The sequence below is a fragment of the Dipteris shenzhenensis genome, chromosome 15 (genome assembly GCF_047967505.1).
Source record: "Dipteris shenzhenensis isolate YYH24624 ecotype China chromosome 15, Dip_SZ_1.0, whole genome shotgun sequence".
Taxonomy (NCBI): domain Eukaryota; kingdom Viridiplantae; phylum Streptophyta; class Polypodiopsida; order Gleicheniales; family Dipteridaceae; genus Dipteris; species Dipteris shenzhenensis.
In genome coordinates, this window is record NC_141610.1 from 32,010,559 (window position 1) to 32,031,445 (window position 20,887).

The window sequence follows — 20,887 nt, forward strand, 5'->3', positions numbered from 1 at the left end:
GAGTGGGGGTGTTGGATCCGTGTGTATCCTGGTGGATCAATGAGGCCCTCTGCTGAAATCTTTAGGCACTGGTCTCTGTATGTTCTAGGAGAGTCCTCTAAATTAAAATTGATATTACATTGGGACTTGGGAGGCTCAAATGGTTAAGTGGGTACTCGTGTTAAGCATAAAAAAGAAGAAGAATAAGAAGAAATAAAAAGAGGAGGGAGAGTTAAAGTTAGATAATGAAAGCCATGGTTAGTAAATGAAAGAGAGAAAAAATCTTTCAGGATTGCCAGAAACTCATCCAAACACCTTTTGATTAGATAAAATTCACCCTGCAATTAGAGCTGTTGGTGTAGGACTATTGCTCGAGGGTTGTACTACTAAGAAACCCTATGTATCACATGCGTTCTCGGCGGGTGCACTATTAAGAAACTGTATATATCACATGCGTTCAAGGGGTATTTAAGAAAATTGGCTATTCCTCATCTTCCTCCCACCATGTAGTATAATCAAAAGATCCCTATTTCTCTTACCATCATTGCTATGTGCCATGGCTGGAAAAAAAATATCTAGGCTACAAATTTATTACAGCAACTAGTATTTGCTATCCTAACCCAAACAAAACCACGGGCTCACCCTCTTGAAGAAGATGGTGATATCCTGACAATGGAACCACTGAAACACGCCTTCGAAAAATCCAAAGGGTAGTGAACAGTTAGGAACCAGCAAGTACCTAGATTCCAACATTTAGAACTTTCCACATCAGAGCAAAATAGCTTAGAACACAACACCCAAGAGCTAGATTGCACTCATCTTGCACCAAGCACCAGATTGGACCTAAAATAAGTGTTTGGTATTTCTTTATCTTTTATTTAGAAGGCATCCAAATACAAGAAAAGCACTGTCGTGCATCAACCCAAAAATAGCCAACTGAATAATCCTTTCACAGGCACATCTGTCCTGCTAGTGTTCTGCTATGCAGTCACAGAAAGGCATCCCAATCCAGTGCAATATCCCATGGCATCCCTTCTTTTGTTTTGACTGAGGGTTCTAACTTGGCACCTCTGATACCCGTCAAGGGAGTCCTGACAAGACAGAGGCTAGAAAAACAACCAACCTTGCCTCTTCTCTTGGCAAACAGAAAGGTTAGCTGCAACAAAGCAATAGGATCTGAAGGTTTAGAGGCAGTAGGAAAACTTCCAAGAAGCAATCAACTAGTCTAAAGGCTTAGGAAACCCTGGAATAGCAGCAAGCATGAAAACGAATCTCCCTAGAGCATTATCTGGCACTTTGGCAAGTGAAAGAAAATAAAAGCAACCATGGAAGCCTACTGGAGAAAATTCACCAAGTCAAGGGGCCTTGGATGGCTCATGGCAAGAGTAAATCTGATGGATGTCCTGCTAGAAGACCTCAGAGTAGCCAAAATGTTACAAATCTTAAAATCCACTAGCCAGGTGAGCTCATGGCAGATTCCAAATTAGTAAAACAACCCTGGCAGGGCTGTTTTGCTAATCAATGAATCATCCCCTAGAGTATGCAAACTGCGAATCAGCTAATCAGCCCCTAGAGTCTGTAAATCAGTGTAACAACTAGCCTAGTGCCTAAAGTAGCCCTAAAAAAGTGCGTAGAAGTGAAATGCCTATCCTAGAAGGCTCCCTGGAAAAGTGTAAATCAGCAAAGATAGCTCTTGGGAAAGCTCTGGTAGGTTGCAATTTGATAAAACAACTCTTGGGAAGGGTGCTTTACAAGTTGGGACTTCTCAGGGCTCTGGCTGCTGGCAAATTAACAAAACATGATCTTGGAAGGTGTGTGGATAGCTGGGAAGCAGGAAAAATGGTATTTTGAACTAAGATGGAGTTGAAATAGCCCCGGCTTATTACGCCCCAATCCACTTGAGCCAAGAATAGCTAAAATTTTATTGCCCTACAAGTCACTAGATTTTTACCCCTCTCTAGCCCTCAGATCCTGTACCTTGGCCCATGGAATTAATTGCATTGAAACGTCCTTTGTAATTTTAATAAGTTTGAGACTAGGTCAGTCATTGTAAATTCCTAAAAATTAGAAATTCATGTCCTATGATAGGCTCAGTTAAGAAATGTCGAATGTTACATAAACCAAGATATTGGTTGTGTTATGCATGTGTGGTCATTGAAACTTGGTCCTCACATAAGCTTGGTGGATTGTAGGGAACGTTTTAAGGTTGCATTTAGAATTTTGTGCTACTCAGTACCACATTCCAGCCATTTTTAAAAATGTGTAAGTAGGTGGTAAGCTTTGAGTCATTTTGTATCTAGGGCTCTTTGGGCATGGTGGTCTTGACCCTTTGTAGGAAAGCTCCTTTATCTAGTTCTTCAAGCTGCTTATTGTTTAATTAGGTAGAGCATGACGTTGGAGTGTAGCGAGCTAATGAATTTTCATTTTATGGCATGAGAGTGTGGCTCCTTGTTTTTTTTCCCTAAAAGAATACTTTGTTTCCTTATTCTAAAACAAGAGACATTACTTTTCAATATCGAATAGCAAACGATTGTAAGATAATACAATTGATTATAAAGTAATCTTTAACCCAAAAGTTATTGCCAAGGATACTTATACACCTACAAAGATCAAGGAATGATCTTTGCTTGAAATTTCATAATAGATAGGTTGTGGTTGTTTCATGCTATTATGATGCCATTTGGAGATTATGCAAGGAAAGGGACATAAGAAAACACAAAATATGTCCCTCAAGAAGATATGACCTATTAAAGATGCATGGATAGAAAATAATATGATTATAAGTGGAGGCTAATGTAAGTCTAGAATCTCACAAAAAAACATGGTATCGGAGGACTCTTCACCACACGAATAACCCTTACTGCAAAAATAGTGAGCTTTTGGAGGACTATCACAATGGGCTCTCATAGTACGAGATTTCCCCTTTTATGTATGGTCCGCCTTGTTTTTCCAAATTTTGTAAATGAAAATTTCTAAAAAACTGAAACTTGACCGACCTTGAATGAATGTGGCCTCTAGTTAGGAATTCATTTGCATGTACTTGCATTCATTTTGATGCATTCAATCGTTTAGGCAGTCAGGTTTTGGGCTTGTAGTCCACTTGGCAGACAATATTTACAGTCAATTGTGCAGTTGGCAATATGGTTTAAAAATGCATAAGATGTTTTTGGGCTTTATCCCATGAGGACAAGATAGATGCTAGCAAGTAATCATGGAGTTTTATGCTTTGGGGTTTATCCCATGAGTTCAAGCTAGATGCTGACAAGTTTTCATCATAGAGTTTTATGGTTTGGAATTTGTTGGCTCCAAATATTTGTGGGTATATGTTAATTGGGATGAACCTAATATGGAACCACGGTCCCCATCTTATAGATATTGCACCTATCACTTCAATCAACTATGCTCAACAAGCTACAAAACTTGTTATTACCAAAATTAAGATTAGAAAATATGGGAGATGCATGTGATGCCCATACCATTTCTTTGATCTCTTTGTTTATCAATTTTTCTATCAATAGGTCAACCATTCCTCACAAGTTTGTCTTTGATCGCTTTGTCTATCAAGAGATCCACCATTCCTCACATCTAGTCATGTAAGACTTCACAATGTGTATGGGATGTTCGTACCAAACAAAGAATGAGGCCAAAGTTGAATACCTCAAGAAGGAACTTGTGAAATTGAAGACTCGTGAAGGTGATATTACGGCCAATCATCTTATAGAGATCTAGAATATTTGAGAAAAGTTTCTTGATATTGATGAGGGTATTCTTGAAAAGGAACTTGTATCATCATAGCTACTTTTAAAATTCTACCTGACTTTCCATGCTTCTATCTGACGAAGGTTGAAGCAATCAAGAATTGGCCACTCCTCTGGAACATTCAGGAAGTACGGAGCTTTCTTGGTACTTTAGGAGGTTATTCGTTATTTTGCTGAGATTGCTTCACCTCTGCACACTTTGCAAAATAAATGAGTATCTTTTTGCTAGACTTCCAAAGAAATTGCAGCTTTTGAAGACCTGAAAGAAAAGTTGTGTTCTGACCATGTCCTACTTGCCAGATTTGAGAAAGCCCTTTGCTATCCAGTGTGATGTATGTGGGAATAGCATTGGAGGAGTTCTTATGCAGGATGGCAAGGTCGTTGCTTTATGAGAGAAGGGTGTTACAACCTATGGGGATGAATTTCAAGATTTATGAAAAGAATGTAATTCATACCCTCTCACAATGGAAGCACTACTTGTTGGGTGCTGATTTTTACATTCAAACAGATCATGCTTCCCTGAGGTATTTTCTCACACAGAGAAAAATATTTGAGAAGCACATGCATTGGGCCAATGTTATGTCTATGTTTCATATTCAGATTGTGCATGTCCCTGGAAACAAGAATGTGGTTGTAGATGCACTCTCCAAAAGGCCTGATGCTGTATCAAAGAAACCACAGGTTTCTGCAGTCTCTATTGCCTATCATGATGAATTTAATGCCATGAAAGAACAATATGCTATATATGATGACTTTGCATGGATATATGATCAGTTGTTTGAGGGACAAAGAAATGATCATTATGCTCTTCGAGATAGTTTTTCGGTTGCTACATGGCCGTTTGTGTGTCACAAAGTAGATGAGGGCCAAGGTGATGGTTGAAAGTCATATTCTGCCTTATGTAGACACAAAGGAATAGACGCAACTATGAAGCATGTTGAGCACTTCTTTTATTGGCCAGCTTTGTGACATGATGTTGAAGCATATGTTAGGATATGCATCACATGTCACAAAGTGAAGTATGATAGGAAAACAGCCCCTCGACTGCTATGGCCATTCCCCATTCCGGATAGACCGTGGCAAAGTATTGCTATGGACTTCATTTTCGATCTTCCTTGTACACTATCAGGTTATGATGGTATCTGGACCATTATTTGCAAGTTTAGTAAATAGGCTAATTTTATTCCAGTGAGGAAGAAAATTAGAGTAGACCAGATAGCAAGGATTTTCATGCTTCATGTTTTCAAATACCATGGAATGCCACAGTCTATCATCAGTGATAGGGACTCGCAGATGACAAGTTTATTCTGGAGAGGTTTGTTTGAAAACAAGGGGACCATGCTGAATTTCTAATCCTCATTTCATCCATCGTTTGATTGGCAGTCCAAGGACGTGAATTGCATTGCCCTCAATCTCTTGAAGTGCTATGTTTTAGAGCACAAGGCAAAATGGGAGCAATTTTTTGCCACTAGTTGAGTTTGCCTATAATAACACAAGGCATACTTCTACCGGAAAGGCTCCGTTCGAAATCATAGAAGGATACATGAAGGCTCCACCTATTCTGCACGCCAAAGATAAAATCTTTGAAGCAAATAAATTTGTGGAAAACATGGATAAGGCTTACAAGAAAATCAAGATCACTCTCCAGAGATCTCAGGCCAAGCAAAAGAGAACCACCGACTGTCATCATCGTGAGCTAAAATTCAAAGAAGATGTTTGGGTTCTCTTACGCTTTTAGAAAGCACGGTTTTAGAACACGTTTTGATGTAGACCAATGTTGCATTGAGGGAGCATCCAGATATTGACCTAGAAAATTAGCAGTAAAAAGAATATCTGGTCGAGTGTTCAACCTGACAAAACTGTAGGCAACCAACAAGATTCGCATAGGGTTGATGTGAAACCTCAACATCATGAGTTGATCGAGTATTCTTTATAATGCTCACAAGACAAGGAGTGGTCATAGAGTGAGCATTCGTCAAGCCAAACTTTTGAGCTGCATCTTGAATGAATTTTGTTTGGCGAAGTAACAAAATTCCCTTGTGACGAAATTGCTGAACTTGAATACCATGACATGAATGAACGTCACCAAGATCAACCATATCAAATGCTGAGGATAAGATTTTCTTGACATGTTGCAGGAAATCGAGATTGTTGGAAACAAGTGGTGTCATCCACATAAAGAGCAAGGATGACAAAAAGAGCACCATCAGGTTTGGCATATAAGTTGGGGTAAGAGAAACAAGAGTTGAAACCTTGAGATGTTAAAAACTGATCAATTTTCATGTACCAAGAACGGGAAGCTTGTTTTAGACCATAAAGAGCATGATGAAGGTGATAAACAAGATGGTCTTGATCGAGAAGTATGAACCCTTCTAGTTGGTCCATATAAATCTCCTCTTTAAGATCTCCATTAAGAAAAGCAGTTTTCACATCCATTTGATGAATCTCCAAATCAAGACGACTACAAGTGACATCATCGGTCACATATCTCCCACTCTAGTCTTTTCTACCTCCGATCAAAGAGTGAGATAAGTGATTTATTTTGCGTTATATTTCATACACTTAGTATCTTCCACCATCCATTTCTTACCATACACTTGAATCACACTTTTTCATCCGTTTAATTTCTCATACACTTAGTATCCTTATTTTTCTATGCTCCACTTTATTTGTATTTATTGCATTATCATGGCACATTAGCCACAACCACCCATGCTTCAAGAGCAATTAGATGCACTTCAAGCACAATTGGCCAATGAGCGTGAGCATAGGGAGAGATTGGAAAAGAAAATCAATGGTAAGAAAAGGAAGAGGCATTCATCTGATGATGAGTCATTCAACGATGATTTTGATGATGACCCTATTATCAGGACAGTCAAAGCCACATTGAGAGCACATAATTCAAGAAAGGAGAGTAAGACAAGTAGAAAAGCTTTCTCATTTCAAAATTTTGATGGAAAGAAAGAAGCACGCACTATCTTGTCTTGGATCTCAGTCAGCTAGATAATTATTTTTTAGGGGAGAAATTCTCTGAAAAAGATAAGATTAAATGTGCTGCAAATCATTTAGTGGAGAGTGCTGCACTTTGGTGGAACATCACTAAGCACAATAAAAGATAACCAAAATCTTGGAAGTCATTTCAAAAGCTCATCAAGAGAGATTTCCTTCCCTCACATTTCAAAGCAAATGCCAGACAACAGTGGCATACTTTCAAGCAATTCGATAAGTCAACGATCTCCACATACATTGATAGGTTTTGGCAGATGTTGATCCAGTTACAGTCCTTAGAGAAAGTTAATGAGCAAGATCAACGCAGGAAGTCTGTGGCAAGTCTAAAATCTAAGTTGAGAGCCGAGATTAACATGTTTCATCACCGCTCACTGAACTCTGTGATTTCTCTTGCAAATGAATTGTAAGAGGAAGAATGGGATCCCAAAGGAAGGGAAAGATTTGGAACAACATGTACCCTTCTATAAGAAAAAGATATTTGATAAAAAGCCCTTCTTTAAATAGTTTTCTTCCACAGAAGACAAATTCTTCTTCGAAGCTGAACGGTGGAAATTTTCTGAAGAAAGAAATAAGGTGTTTTAGGTGCAACAAGGTGGGACACATAGTCACTGAATGTCTCGAAAGAAAGAAGACCTCGACGGCGAAAGTGCACATGATTGACGACGAAGCAGCCAAGCAAGAGGGAGGTAAGTATAATTGTCATGCTCTTCTAAAAATGAAAGGTTTCATTAATGGAAAAGAGGTTGTTATTCTACATGACGATGGTAGTACACATGATTTCATTTCGGAAAGAGCTTTAGCAAAGCTAAACCTAGAGTCTTTCCCATCCAACTATAAGGTCAAAGCTACTTTACCAAGACAAAGTACAATTGCACTAAAGAAGTCAAGAATCTTGAAATTTCAATCAAACCCTACAAGGATAGATGAAACTTTCTAGTGGCACCCTTACAGGGAGTGGACATCATCTTAGGAATGCCATGGAGGCATCAATATAATCCTAAGATAGATTACGATTCACACCAGATGTGGATTGAGGAGGACAGACAAGAAATATGTTTGAAAAGCTCAATGAAACCTGAGATCAGGTCCTTTACTCAACCACACACAAGCCAGGAGAGCAATTAGGAAACGTGAGAAGACATATCTAATTTTGGTGAATACAGTAACGGCTACTCAGTCAAACACTAAGCCTACCCACCAAAAGTTTCTTTCTCAAATTTTTGATTGTTTCTTAGAGGATTTACCACCTAGACTACTATGTGCTCGACCTAAAGATCATAGGATCGAAATCCTACCGAGCAATACTCCACCTTGCAAAGCTCCGTATAGAGTCAACTAGCTAGAGCAAAAGGAAATTTAAAAGCAAGTGGAGGAGTTGATAGAGAGAGGATTGATAAGACCCAGCAGTTCTCCTTATGGAGCACCTGTCTTATTATTCAAAACGAAAAATGGAACCTATAGAATGTGTATAGACTATCGTGCACTAAACAGAATCATAGTGAAGAACAAATATCCAATCCCTAGGATTGATGATCTTTCAGACAAATTGAAAGGGGCCAAGGTCTTCAGTAAGATAGATCTCAATATTGGCTATCACCAAGTTCGTATGGTAGAAGAGGATATATACAAGACTGCATTTAGAACTCAAACGGGACATTATGAGTTCCTAGTTATGCCTTTTGGGCTAACTAATGCTCTAGCTACTTTTAGTAGAATGATGAACCCAATCTTTCTTAAACACCAAGATTGTATGGTAGTATTTTTCGATGATATTCTGGTGTTTAGCAAAGACAATAAGGAGCATAAGGAACATCCAAAGCTAGTCTCTTCACTCTTGAAAGAAAATCAATTGTACATAAATCTTGAAAAGAGTAGTTTCTTTCAAGATCAGATAGAGTATATGGGTTACATTGTATCCGCCGATGGGATTCGATTGGATCCACAGAAGATTGAATGCATAGTCACATGGCCTAAAACCCGAGATATACACGAATTAAGATCATTCTTGGGATTGTGTGGCTTTTACAGAAAGTTTGTCAAGAATTTCACATACATTGCACATCCATTGACAGACCTTCTTAGAAAAGCTAAGCATTTCTTATGGACCGAGTGTCAAGATAAATCTTTTACAGCTTTGAAAGAAGCTCTCACACAAGCTCCTGTGTTGCAACTACTTGATTTCTCTAGACCATTCTTTGTAGTTGTAATCGCTGCTAGTGGATATGGAATTGGAGCCGTACTTATGCAAGATGGACATCCAATAGCATATGAGAGCCAAAAATTAAAACCAGCGGAATGCAATTATAGCACATATGATAAAGAATTAACCACTGTTGTGCATGCCTTACGAATGTGGAAACATTATTTGATGGGAGCTGAGTTTCTTATCAAAACCGATCAGCAAAGTATCAAGCATTTGTTGACTCAGCCCCACTAATATCCGATAGGCACATCAAGTGGTCATAATTTATACAGAGTTTTCAGCCCATGATTCAATATCAACTTAAAGAAGAAAATGTAGTTGTTGATGCTCTTAGCAGAAAGCCAAGTATTAATCACATCACTGCTGTAGAGACCCAGCCTTTGCAAAGGTATGAAGAATTCTTATCAAGAGGATCCAGACTTTTTCGATATATGGAACAAATTAGAGAATAATAATTGAAATCCTATGTTGGACTATTCATGCAATGATGGATACCTCTTTTATCAAAAGAAATTATGCATCACTCAACCCTTTAGACAAATTGTAATGGAGGAAATGCACCAACCACCATATATGGGACATAGGGGAGTGACTGCCACTTACAAGTGATAGCGAGGGAATTTCATTGGCCTACTATAAGAAAAGATGTGGCTAAGTTTGTAGCCAAATGCATCACTTGCCATAAGATCAAGAGTTATAGAGGAAAGTTTCCTATGCAACCTTGGGAACAAATATCTATGGATTTCATAACAGGTTTTTGTACTATAGTGAATCAAAATGATATGATTTGGACGATAGTAGATCGCTTTAGTAAGAAAGCTTATTTCATCCCATGCAAGAAGACTTTAATAGCTCAGCAACAAGCTGCACATTTATTCATCAAGCATATCTTTGTTCATCATGGCTTGCCAAAGATTATAGTGTCTGATCGAGATTCGAAGTTTTACAGTAATTTTTGGACTGCATTATTTTATAATCTAGGCACTAAGTTAGATTTCTCATCAGCTTTTCATCCAGAATCGAATGGACAAACTGAAGTTACAAATAGTACTATTCTAGATATGATAAGAGCTTATGAAGTCAACCAAAGACTTGGGACAAATATCTTCATCTCTTACAGTTTGCTTATAATAATACTCCTCATTATGCAATTGGAAGAGCACCCTTTGAGATTATCTATGGGAAGGTTTTACCTATTCCTATCACACGATTGACCCATAGAGTCGAGGCAGCATATGCACTTACCCATGACTATCAAAATATTCTCAAAGAGGTTCGAGAAGCCATTGCAATCGTGCAAGAGAAGTACACAAAACAAGCTAATAAGAAATGGAACACATGCTTTTTAAAGAAGGTGATTATGTACTTCTTCAGATTGAGAAAATAAGATTGAAGAGTGTTGAGAAATGGCTAGTAATCAAGATGTCCCCTCGTTTTTATGGACCTTTCAAGGTGATTCAAAAAATCAATGATCTAGCTTATAGCCTGAATTACCTGATAATTGGAAAATACATAATGCTTTTCATATCAGCCTCTTAAAGCCCTTCAAAGGACCTTTACCTATTCATCCTGTTTATGAAGAGGTTCCATTGATTGTTGATGAAGAAGAAATTCTAGAACCTGAACGCATTATTGATCATCAACACACCTCGACCCAAAAAGGAAATGTCTATACTAAAATACTTGCTCAAATTTAAGAATCATCCGAGAGATGATGCTCAGTGGATGCCTAAGTGGTTCTTTCGAACATTTCCAGACCTCATTAGTTCCTATAATCAAACACGCAACTAAGGTCAGTTGCAATCCAAGCAAGAGAGATGTTATGGAAATTATATTTCTGGTATATCTTGCTTTGGACATTATTATTTTAGTCAAGTGTGACTATGGCAAAGTACTCCATACGAGCGCATCGGACGCGGCGGGGGTCCTAGTGGATACTTTGTGTGGTTTAGTTAGGGACGCCTGGCTAGGTTGTGTTTTGCCATGCTAGATGGTCGGTATTGTGGGTGATTCCATGTTAATTTTGATGTCGCTAGTGTTATTGGTGTTGTGCTTAATTATTATGCTTTGAGTGCGGTTATGTTGGGATCGGATGATTTGATGATTTGTTCAATCGATTGCTAGTAACTAATGTAATTGGCGGCTTGAGTATAGGTGATGGAACTCATAGCGAGGATTGGAGTTAGTGCGAGGGTACCGATCAAGGTGTTGCACAACGCATTATATATGGCCATGGGCCAATTTTGTATTTCCTTTATTATTGCAAGTTTGAGCAATATGTTCTGTAATGGACATAATTCATTTTTGGGCCCTAAGAAGGCTATGTAAAGCAAATCCCTCATTTTGGAAGAGAGGGATAATTTTGGCTCCTTGGTGCTTTTATGAAATATCATAAATACTCTAGATGAGGAAGCGTGAGCCACTCATCTAAGGGGGGGGAGATTGTATCCAGTCTGCTGTCGTTTCGTGGTGTGATTGTGCTCTTCTTCTCCAATTGATTAAGTGGTGAATTTGTGCTGACGATAATTACCTTTAAGGTTTCACTTGAGTTTCAAGCACATATCTGAACAGCCACCTGCAATATTGTCAGAGTCTACCAGGTACTTGTAATATTGGCAGAGTCGATCACTCAGTATTTTCATTTTTAAAATTTTTGTACTTGTTTTGAACTAGCAAATGAGGATGTTTGCTATGTTTCAAGAGGGAGGTCTGTCACGCAAACGTGAATTTCTAATTTTTTACAGTGACTAACCTTGCCTCAAACTAATTAAAATTATAAAGGACACTTCACTACAATTAATTCCATGGGCCAAGGCAAAGGATCTGAGGGTTAGAGAGGGATAAAAGCCCATTGACTTGCAAGGCAAGCAAAGGCAGCTATTCTTGGCCCAAGTGGATTGGGGGCTAAGCTAGGGTTGGTTTAATTCCATCTTAGCTCAAAACCTCATTTTGCATGCTCCCCAGCTATCCACACACCTTCCAGGAGTCTGTTTCGTTGCTTTGCCAACTCTGACAAGTCCCAACTTGCAAAAGCACTCTTCCCCAAGAGCTCTTTTATCAAATCGCAATCTAGTAAAGCCTTCCCAGGAGCTGTATGCTGATTCACACTTTTCCAGGAAGCCTTCTAGTTCACTTCTAAGCACTTTTTCAAGGCTGATTCAAGCACCAAGCTAGTCGTTTTATTGATTTGCACACTCCAGAGGCTGATTAGCTGGTTTGTAGTTTGCAAGAGCCTACCAAGAGTGTTTTTCTTATTCACAATCTGCCAAGAGCTCACATGGCCAGTCGCTTTTCAAATTTGCATCCTTATGGACTACTCTAAGGTCTTCCAACATGATGTCCATTAGATTTGCACTTGCCAAGAGCCATCTAGGGCCCCCTGACTTGACGAATTTTCTCCAATAGGCTTCCAAGGTTGCTTTTGTTGTGTTTCACTTGCCAAAGTGGCAAACAACTGCTCCAAGGAGATTCGTTTTCATGCTTACTATTGTTCCAAGGTTTTCTGAGCCTTCAAATGAGTTGATTGCTTACCGAAAGTTTTCCTACTACCTCTGAACCTTTAGATCCTATTGCTTTGTTGCAACTAGCCTTTTTGTTAGCCAGAAACAACCAGTTGGTTGTTTTTCTAGCCTCTGTCTTGCCAAGAATCCCTTGACAAGTAACAAAGATGCCAAGACAAACTTGGTTGATTTCTCTCTTGCCAGGACTCCCTTGATGGTTATCAAAGCTGCCACGTTAGAACCCTCAATCAAAATTTAAAAATGGAGTGTCGTAGGATATTGCAATGGACTGGGATGCCTTTCTGTGATTACATAGCAAGACGGAAGTCCTTATGAACGGATTATTCAGTTGGCTGTTTTTAGGTTGACAAACGATAGTGCTTTCTTGTATTTGGATGCCATCTGAATAAAAGATGAAGAAATACCAAAAGAAGCACTAAATTTAGGGCTAATCTGCTGTTTGGTGCAGGACGAGGGCAACCTAGCTCTTAGGTGTTATGTTCTAAGTTGTTTTGCTCTACTGTGGAAAGTTGTAAATGGATGGAAACTAGGTATTTGCTGGTTATTAACTGTTTATTGTCCTTTGGATTTTTCAAAGGCCGATTTCAAACTCCACATTATATGTGCCAACCTACAACTAATATATTACTTTATGTTAACCTTTGACATTTCTTTTTAAGCCCACATCTTCTCTACCCTACATGTAATCCTTGCTCTAAGAGTTGAACTAGTGCGTGCGTGCGTGCATGCATGTGTGTGTGTGTGTGTGTGTGTGTGTGTGGATTGGAGGCGGAATGCAAGAAAGAAGGGAGCTAGGGAGGCTTAATGGCGAGAGAGAGGTGTGTGTGTGTGTGTGTGTGAGAGAGAGAGAGAGAGAGAGAGAGAGAGAGAGAGAGAGAGATTCATAACCACCTTGCAATAGCCTCAATTGAGGTTGGAATGTAGCAAGAAAGCAACCATACAAGTCCCGCAGTCCTTGCATCATCTCCATGGCCCTTTGCTCAAATTCCTCCTCATTTCGTTCCAAACAGTATATTTGATGTGACAAGGCGTGCCTTACTTGTTCGAGACACCAATCTGGAAAACCTACTCAATGAACCATGACCATGTAGATAGAGAACCAAGACCCACGTGGGGGGAACTATGGAAGATGTCACATATGCCCTAGCATACAAGTTGCGCTATAATATACCTCAATTACCAAGTAAAGGGGCCTCATCAAAGCAAAGACATCTTTTGGAATGTCTTATGAGCTTTATGTTAACACACAAGTAATGCTGATCTTAGGAAAAGGCTTCATTCCCATCTGCACAAGTTGTCAGTTGTCCCAAATATTGCAGCTATTTGAGAAAGGCTTCATTCCCTTAAAAATGTGTTTTTTCTTCCACATACCTCAAATATCTAGTAGAAGGAACCTCATTGGGGTGAGGACTGCCTTTGCAACGCTTTACATTGGTAAATGTACACACAAGTATTGCTAGTTTTTGGAAATGGGTGCAATTTGGGTTCTTAAGCTTATTTCCATTTCCTATGATTGACTTCAAACAGTAGGAATTTTAGAGGACCTACAATTGTGCTAAGGCTAATCTCTCTCTCTCTCTCTCTCTGCTCTCTGTTAATACTGTCACAATATTGTCATGCAATTGATGATTTCCCTTGGTTGATACTGTTCAAGACGAAGATATGGTGAGCATATTTCCTTGAAAAAACTGCAAGAGCACCTGAGTAATGTAAAATCATCTTCCCACCATGTCTTTGCAAAACATTCAATTTTCATGTAATGTATCATCATACATTCTTTGGCTCAGGTGGCTTACGACATTTCTGATAACAAGTGCCAATTCTTTAGGTCTATTTAAATTTATAAAAGCTACATCTTTCAGGATACCTTGTACAAAGCCTCTGATCAGATCTTCATAACCAGTCCCATTGAGATATTGTTCTTTATCTGTGCCAGTGTAACCTTGTTCACATTCAAAATCAGGTAAAGCCCAACCCAACGTACCCACTGTCTCATGTTTCATGTCCCTTACACATTCACTGCTGATTTCTGCCAGAAATTTTACAAATTCGGAGTGTGGATGCAAATCATCCCAACAGTTCATTAGGTATTTCACTTCTCCCATGTCCCTTAGTTTGTATTCTTCACAATTCCCACTTCCTTCTTTGTCTAGAACAATTGAGCTTTGCTTAAACAGATCTGCATATTCCATGTCTTCCACCACAGTGGCCATCGAACCCAGGTTGAAGAGCAACTGCCGAAGCATATTCTTTAAAACAGCTTCCATCTCTGAAGACTCTAAAAAAGATTTGGCTTTCCATAATCCCCAGGGGTCTCTCTTGTCAACACTGTGCCTGAGAAATGAGAAGAAGAAACCTGTCATTCTGGTAATAAAAGCTAAGAAATCATGTAGGTTCATTCCTGCAAGAAGAAAACATATCATTAAAAAAAGCATAACACAGCCTCTCTCTCTCTCTCTCTCTGTGTGCGTGTGCGCACGCACGTGTGTGTGTGTTGAGGAGGGGGGGGCTTCGCATTAACACATACATTTGTTGCACGCACACAATGCACATGCATTACACACACGCTTTTTAAGTGGCATGCATTACAGATCAACTCAGGTCTAGACTCATGAGAGCAACCATGGATCGAGATCACAGATTTCTTCGTTACAGCAGATGATGTGACTGAGAGACAGCCAGAGTGAGACCTTGACTTTCAGGCATGCCAGGTCACCTGGAGACGAGATACAAGCCCTACGAGCACATATCTCATCCGCAGTACCTTCATTGCAGCATCTCAATGGCAGGCTGGCTTGCATCATCCACGAGTATACCCCACAGGAAGAGGAGACAAAGATGCCAGTCACAAATCTCGGACATGTTCCACAGACGTAGGACTCTTGATGGCCCTAGTCAGGTCCACACGAAGCTTCGACTATTCATGAACATGATGAGAGCTCCTCTGACGCTCAAAGCTCCATCCTGTCCATGTTGATGCAATCTTGCTTTTTTTTAAAAAAATTATTACAATAACTTAATTTTATCTCATCTCAATAGTAGGTTCCTCAGTGTGTGCTAGACACCTCCCAATTCCCCCCATTTGGAAAGAAGATATTCAGATTTCGTCCCTTGTCTCGAGGCTATAGGTGATTATGGGATCCAGAATGACTCGGAGTAAGCACTGAGTCTACCATCAGAACGTGAAGACAGAGTTCACCACTCTAGATTGATGACATCTTCCAAACGGCCACTTATATTCACACGGTGTTGGCCTTACCTAGATGGAGACTACCGAGGTTGGCACTAGAGTCACCTATACGACTAGCCGAGAGAGGGATTAGCATGGCCCCTTGATCCCTTGGTCCCAAGTGATGAGATCAACTGTATCATACTGTTGGACCTGCTCCTAGACTTCGAGGTGCAAAGGGGGGGGGGGACACTTCCCCACCAAGATCCAATTCTACCACGGCACTTCTCGAGAGTATCGAGGGATGGAGTGATTATCAGACACATGTGTTTGGAGGACAAGCGAGTCTCGCACACCCTGCCATCGGACAGACACAAGTCTTGTATCATCAGTTGAGGATCAAGGCAAGGAGAGCCACAGATACGTCTAGAGAGCAACAGATCTGCATGTTATGCACGTTGGCGATAGCGAAGATAGAGGAGCATTTCCTATGTACTTGCCTAGTTACTATGAGATCCAAGGACAATCTGTCTGCATTGGCCTCTATTTGATGGAGATGCGACCACATAGAGAGCCCTATTGTGTCAAGTCAGACAACAGGAGGGGATAGTGCCACAAAAGGCAGATATAGATCGATCTCATCGACACGTCACAAATTCTATGCATCCGAGTTTGCCACTAGACATAGCAAGTACAGGAGAAGATAGCTGATATGAGGGCAGCATGAGCCAGTGGGAAGAGTTGACGAAGAGCGACGGGGCCAAAAATACAAGGACCACACACGATGCAGTGGGGTAGACAATGGAGGTACAGCCCATCACAGTCCTACACGAAGGGGACCGCACGAGGGTAGAGGCGTCACTCTTAATATGGCTCACCAAATACAGAGATCACGGAGACCGCATCCCCCGCCAATAGCAAGAGACGAGTACTAGCTTTTGAGTTTTGAGTTTAGTTTGAGCCCTCTGCTTCAGCCCACAGTGGCTTGTATAAGTTACCCTTGGATTATACTTTTGTCTCATAGGCCCGCAAGGCCTTCCAAAAACGGTAATACATCTCTCTCTCTCTCTCTCTCTCTCTCTCTCTCTCTCTCTCTCTTTGTTTGGATGTATTGACTCTCAATCTCCGCATATCAAGTTGGTCCTCCATGGACATTGATAAAGCAAATGCAAAGTGCTACTGTGATTTCCTAACTAGACATGATGTAAAAAAGAAAGTACAAAGATGTAGGTATGCAAAAGGTGTGACACAAAGTGACACGCTCAATGGGGCTGATGCCCTCACACCCGATCAAATAATGCCAAATGGGAGACAAGGGAAGGAAAAACATGGTCTTCTAGCCTATGCAACAAGAACGTACAAATGCAAATATACCTTCTTGAGATGATTACGTGTATACAAAGACCAAACGTGCAGAGAGGATTATAAAATCTTAGAGAAGAAAATCTAGAAATAACACTGGACACATATCTGCAAAACTCCTTGGAGTTGTTAGTAAACAGAGTATTTATTAACTCCTTGTTATGGCGAACAAAAGCTTGCTTCTTCCAACTGACCAGGCGTGTCGTCTCTACCTCACTCAAAGGAGATCCTTAGTCTCAATTCTGAGTTAACAGCATAAAGCCTTATACTCATCATCGTACCACCGAGCCAAGGGACGGCAAGTAAGGGGAGCAGGTGGTGTGCGAAAGTGTGCAAGGTGGCTTTATGAAGGGAGCGGGTGCTCAAAGCTGGCTCAATCTTCTAGGGGCAGGATGTCCTTGAGATCTGTGAGTACAATGGAAAGGTGTGCGGAGTACTGAAGGTAGAGGCTATGATCAAAGTGGTGTCGTAGTGTGCCTTGTGTGACAGAGAATAGATATACTAAAGAGAAGATAGGTGTTGTCCGCTCCTGGTGGTGATGGCGAGATAGGGAAGTCAGTGATATGTGGGAGAAAGCAAGGGATGCCATGAGGTAGTCAACTATGCAAGAAACACCCCCCCCCCCCCCCAAAAAAAAAAAAAAAAGCATGTGGAAATCCACCCGACAAAGGCCATTGGTTCAGACATTATAAATGACAAGGTCATGTATCCTACCTATGTCCAAGAAAGCATGCCCATGGGATGTGATCAGGGCTCGCCTGTCTGCAGATACTCAGGATACCCCTGCCTCATCTAGATCAATATCTAGCAATAAAATAGAGTCATCTTTATATATCTGTGTCTAGATTATTGTTATGATTGCTTAGAAATCTGAAGAGCTTTCATTTGAATTCCCAACAAATGAAGCATGGGATCAGTTTAAATCAGTAAGGATTCTGTTATAGTGACCGATCAATATCTAGCAATAAAATAGAGTAATCTTTACATGTATCTGTGTCTAGATTATTGTTATGATTGCTTAGAAATCTGAAGAGCTTTCATTTAAATTCCCAAGAAATGAAGCATGCGATCAGTTTAAATCAGTAAGGATTCTGTTATAGTGACCTGGGTGGCCTGTATTCCAGGCTATCCCTTACTTATGAAAACACCCATGATCTGCACATTCTGTTCCCTTCCATGAGAGAGCTAAGTTAGACAATCATGCCTACTATGTATCGTAAAGGATGCGGTGCATGTATCATAACTTCTGTCATTTATGTAGGCCAAGGAGAGTTCTTAAAATTCAATTATAGCCAATATAATGGCAGTTATCTACTGGTCATTAGGCCTATAGACTGCCTGCCAAAGCCCCTCAATAGACAGCTCTGATGTAATTAAATTCTGATAAAAAACTGTCACCTTGACCTAGAAAGCAAAGAGGAAGCTTTGTATTCCATTTTATTCAGAGATTCTGAAGCAACACCAAATGCTCACGCTTCTATCTACTACAAACTTCACACATAGAATTAGCAGCAGGCATTCAGTTTCAATTTATCAGTTAAGCTAATCTCTTTGAATGTCTATCACAGTGGAAACTGATACTTATTGCATCCATATGATGCTTGCTGAAGTTGCCTTTGCTTTCTTTGATAGTTCAAAATCACACACACAAACCTGAGTTTGCTGCTAGATTTCTCTCACAAAGTTCTTCAAAGTTGTCGGAAATGGATCGGATATCTTCTATGGATTCCTTAGTTTCTTTGTAGTCATCGAGAAGCAGTTGCCACTGCAAAAGGAATACGATCCACATGAAGGCACGAAAAACATCAGCCCTAAATCCCCTACATAAACGCAGATGCATACACAATTATTTGTTCATCCACACCAAATAAGCACACCACAAAGCAGATGCCTTCTTCTATAGAAAGACCTTGGAGACATTAAAATCGATATGATCATGTGCCTTCAAAGGGTTTGAAAACAAACTGAAACATAGAGGAGCAGGCACAAACCACCCACTGAAGGTTGCAACCATTGAACCAATTATGATTGATAGAGATCGTATCCTCCTGTCAGAGGGAAATTCATTAGAGGTGTCCATGGATCTTCAACCAAGTAAAAGAGCAGAAATGTCCGCAGCTTCTACCATTAAGTTCCATTTCCCATTCCTGACTGGAAAAATAAATTTTGATAAAGACAACCTCGTTGATGTATTTCTCTTATTCACTCAAGGAGCAAAATAGAACTACATAGAACTACATGATAGACACCAGAGATAGGTCTTACAAGGTTTGTCACTTGGTGATACCATCCACTCGGTACAAAGAGGATCTGTCCCCTATCTTGTATGCACTCATGCCAGCCTGCCTGAAATTGGCACATTCTGTCATTGAGAACAGTTTTTCACGTGTCTCAAACTGTCAATTTCAAATGCAATCTTATAAGAGATCACATCAATGCAATCGTATACATTTCCAATTTTCCTTGAGTATAAAGCACTCCAAATATTTTTTTTAAATTGAAACACAAAGTGCCAGCAGGAACTGAATACAGCTTAATAACAAAGATTCTCAGTCATTTAGTAGATGGGGAACCTTGTGAAAATTAGGAAATTCTTTCAATGATATCTCTCCATATATATCATACACTGTGCTTCTCCCGTTCCTGTAGATTAATGCAATGACAGTTAAATTGATTAAAGGGTAGTTAGATGTAGAACATGAACCATTATTATAATATCACCTTCAAGGCAATAACAGGAGATAGTAGAGTCAAGCTACTCAGTTGCAGACCAAATTGCAAACATTTAGAAGTCAATACAAATCACTGAATCTGTAAAGAGCAAAGGACAAAAATCTGAACCTGCCTGTCATAGATAAGGCAAGTTTCTGAAGGAGGCAAAAGATGCCAAAGTTTCCTCCCACAAATATTACCCGACCAGCTATATGACCTGAATACGTCTGCATGCAATGGTGTCCATGTTCCTACAATGATATTAACAATTTTATATTTAAGAAGACAATAGTCCCCTACACAAAAGCAAATATTTGTAAACAGCTATTTTATATCTTTTCTTACGATTAATCATCACAAGATGCCAAGTCGTCAACCTCATAGTATTCAGACTATATACCCCACTGGTCAAATTGAATGTGGGACTTGATACATTGCAATCTAAGCTGTGCGTCTGAGTGATTTGACTGTAATAAGAATCTAACGGACCGTAGAGGTCCACCAAGTGAAAAGGGAGGGCATAAGGCCCTATCAAGAACACCAGGGCATGTTACTTCTATGGTACTGCAAAAGCAAATGTAGAATGTTGAAGAAACAGGTAAACATCCTACAATTGTTTTTATTTTATGTTGTACTAGTCCTAGGTACAGATGCCCATTTAGAGGCTCCCCTCATTCAGCTCATTGTATATGGTTTTTCACTCTCACAGACCCTTCAGTCTTTTGAAGACTTCAATGCAGATGCCCGCTTAGAGCTCCACCCATTCAACTCATTGTATGTATGTACACGCACGCACGCGCACTGTAAACTACTCAGTGCTTTCTATCAATTCAAACAACGGATTTTGCAGGACATTTGAATGAAATGATTGCAAGTTGCCAAACACATATACTTGAACTTAAGAGATTGCAATTAAGCTGGAATTAAGACTTATACAGCTTAAACACAAAGTGATATCATTGGAAATTGCAATATGATTGAGGGGCCAAGACGGGGCCCACCCTTATCCAGGCTCACTTTATTCTTGAAAATGGAGATACAAGACCAAGGTGCAATGCACCATCCAAACTGATGAACTCAGTGAAAGCCTAGGATCTAGATACAAGACTCAAGAGCATATGTACAAGGTAGACAATAGAAAGGAGGACTTCCAAGCTCAGGTTTCAACTCTTGG

At 39.9% G+C, this 20,887-nt stretch overlaps 1 protein-coding gene across 2 annotated transcripts in view; it reads right to left on the minus strand.

The window, feature by feature from the left end:
- Window positions 1-14,160: 14,160 nt before the first annotated feature.
- LOC147893697 (arginine-specific demethylase JMJ20-like) overlaps window positions 14,161-20,887 on the minus strand; it is a 46,324-nt gene continuing 39,597 nt past the window's right edge. Inside the window, exons 4-9 of one of the 2 annotated variants that reach the window (XM_087386079.1) lie at window positions 19,847-19,964; window positions 19,575-19,644; window positions 19,267-19,347; window positions 18,993-19,049; window positions 18,655-18,766; window positions 14,161-14,871 (exon numbers count right to left, since the gene is read on the minus strand). In XM_087386079.1, the coding sequence (XP_087242205.1) occupies window positions 14,216-14,871; window positions 18,655-18,766; window positions 18,993-19,049; window positions 19,267-19,347; window positions 19,575-19,644; window positions 19,847-19,964 (1,094 nt within the window). In that variant the 3' untranslated portion in view covers window positions 14,161-14,215. The remainder of the gene's footprint in view (window positions 14,872-18,654; window positions 18,767-18,992; window positions 19,050-19,266; window positions 19,348-19,574; window positions 19,645-19,846; window positions 19,965-20,887) is intronic. The other variant, XM_087386080.1, reaches the window with a different exon arrangement.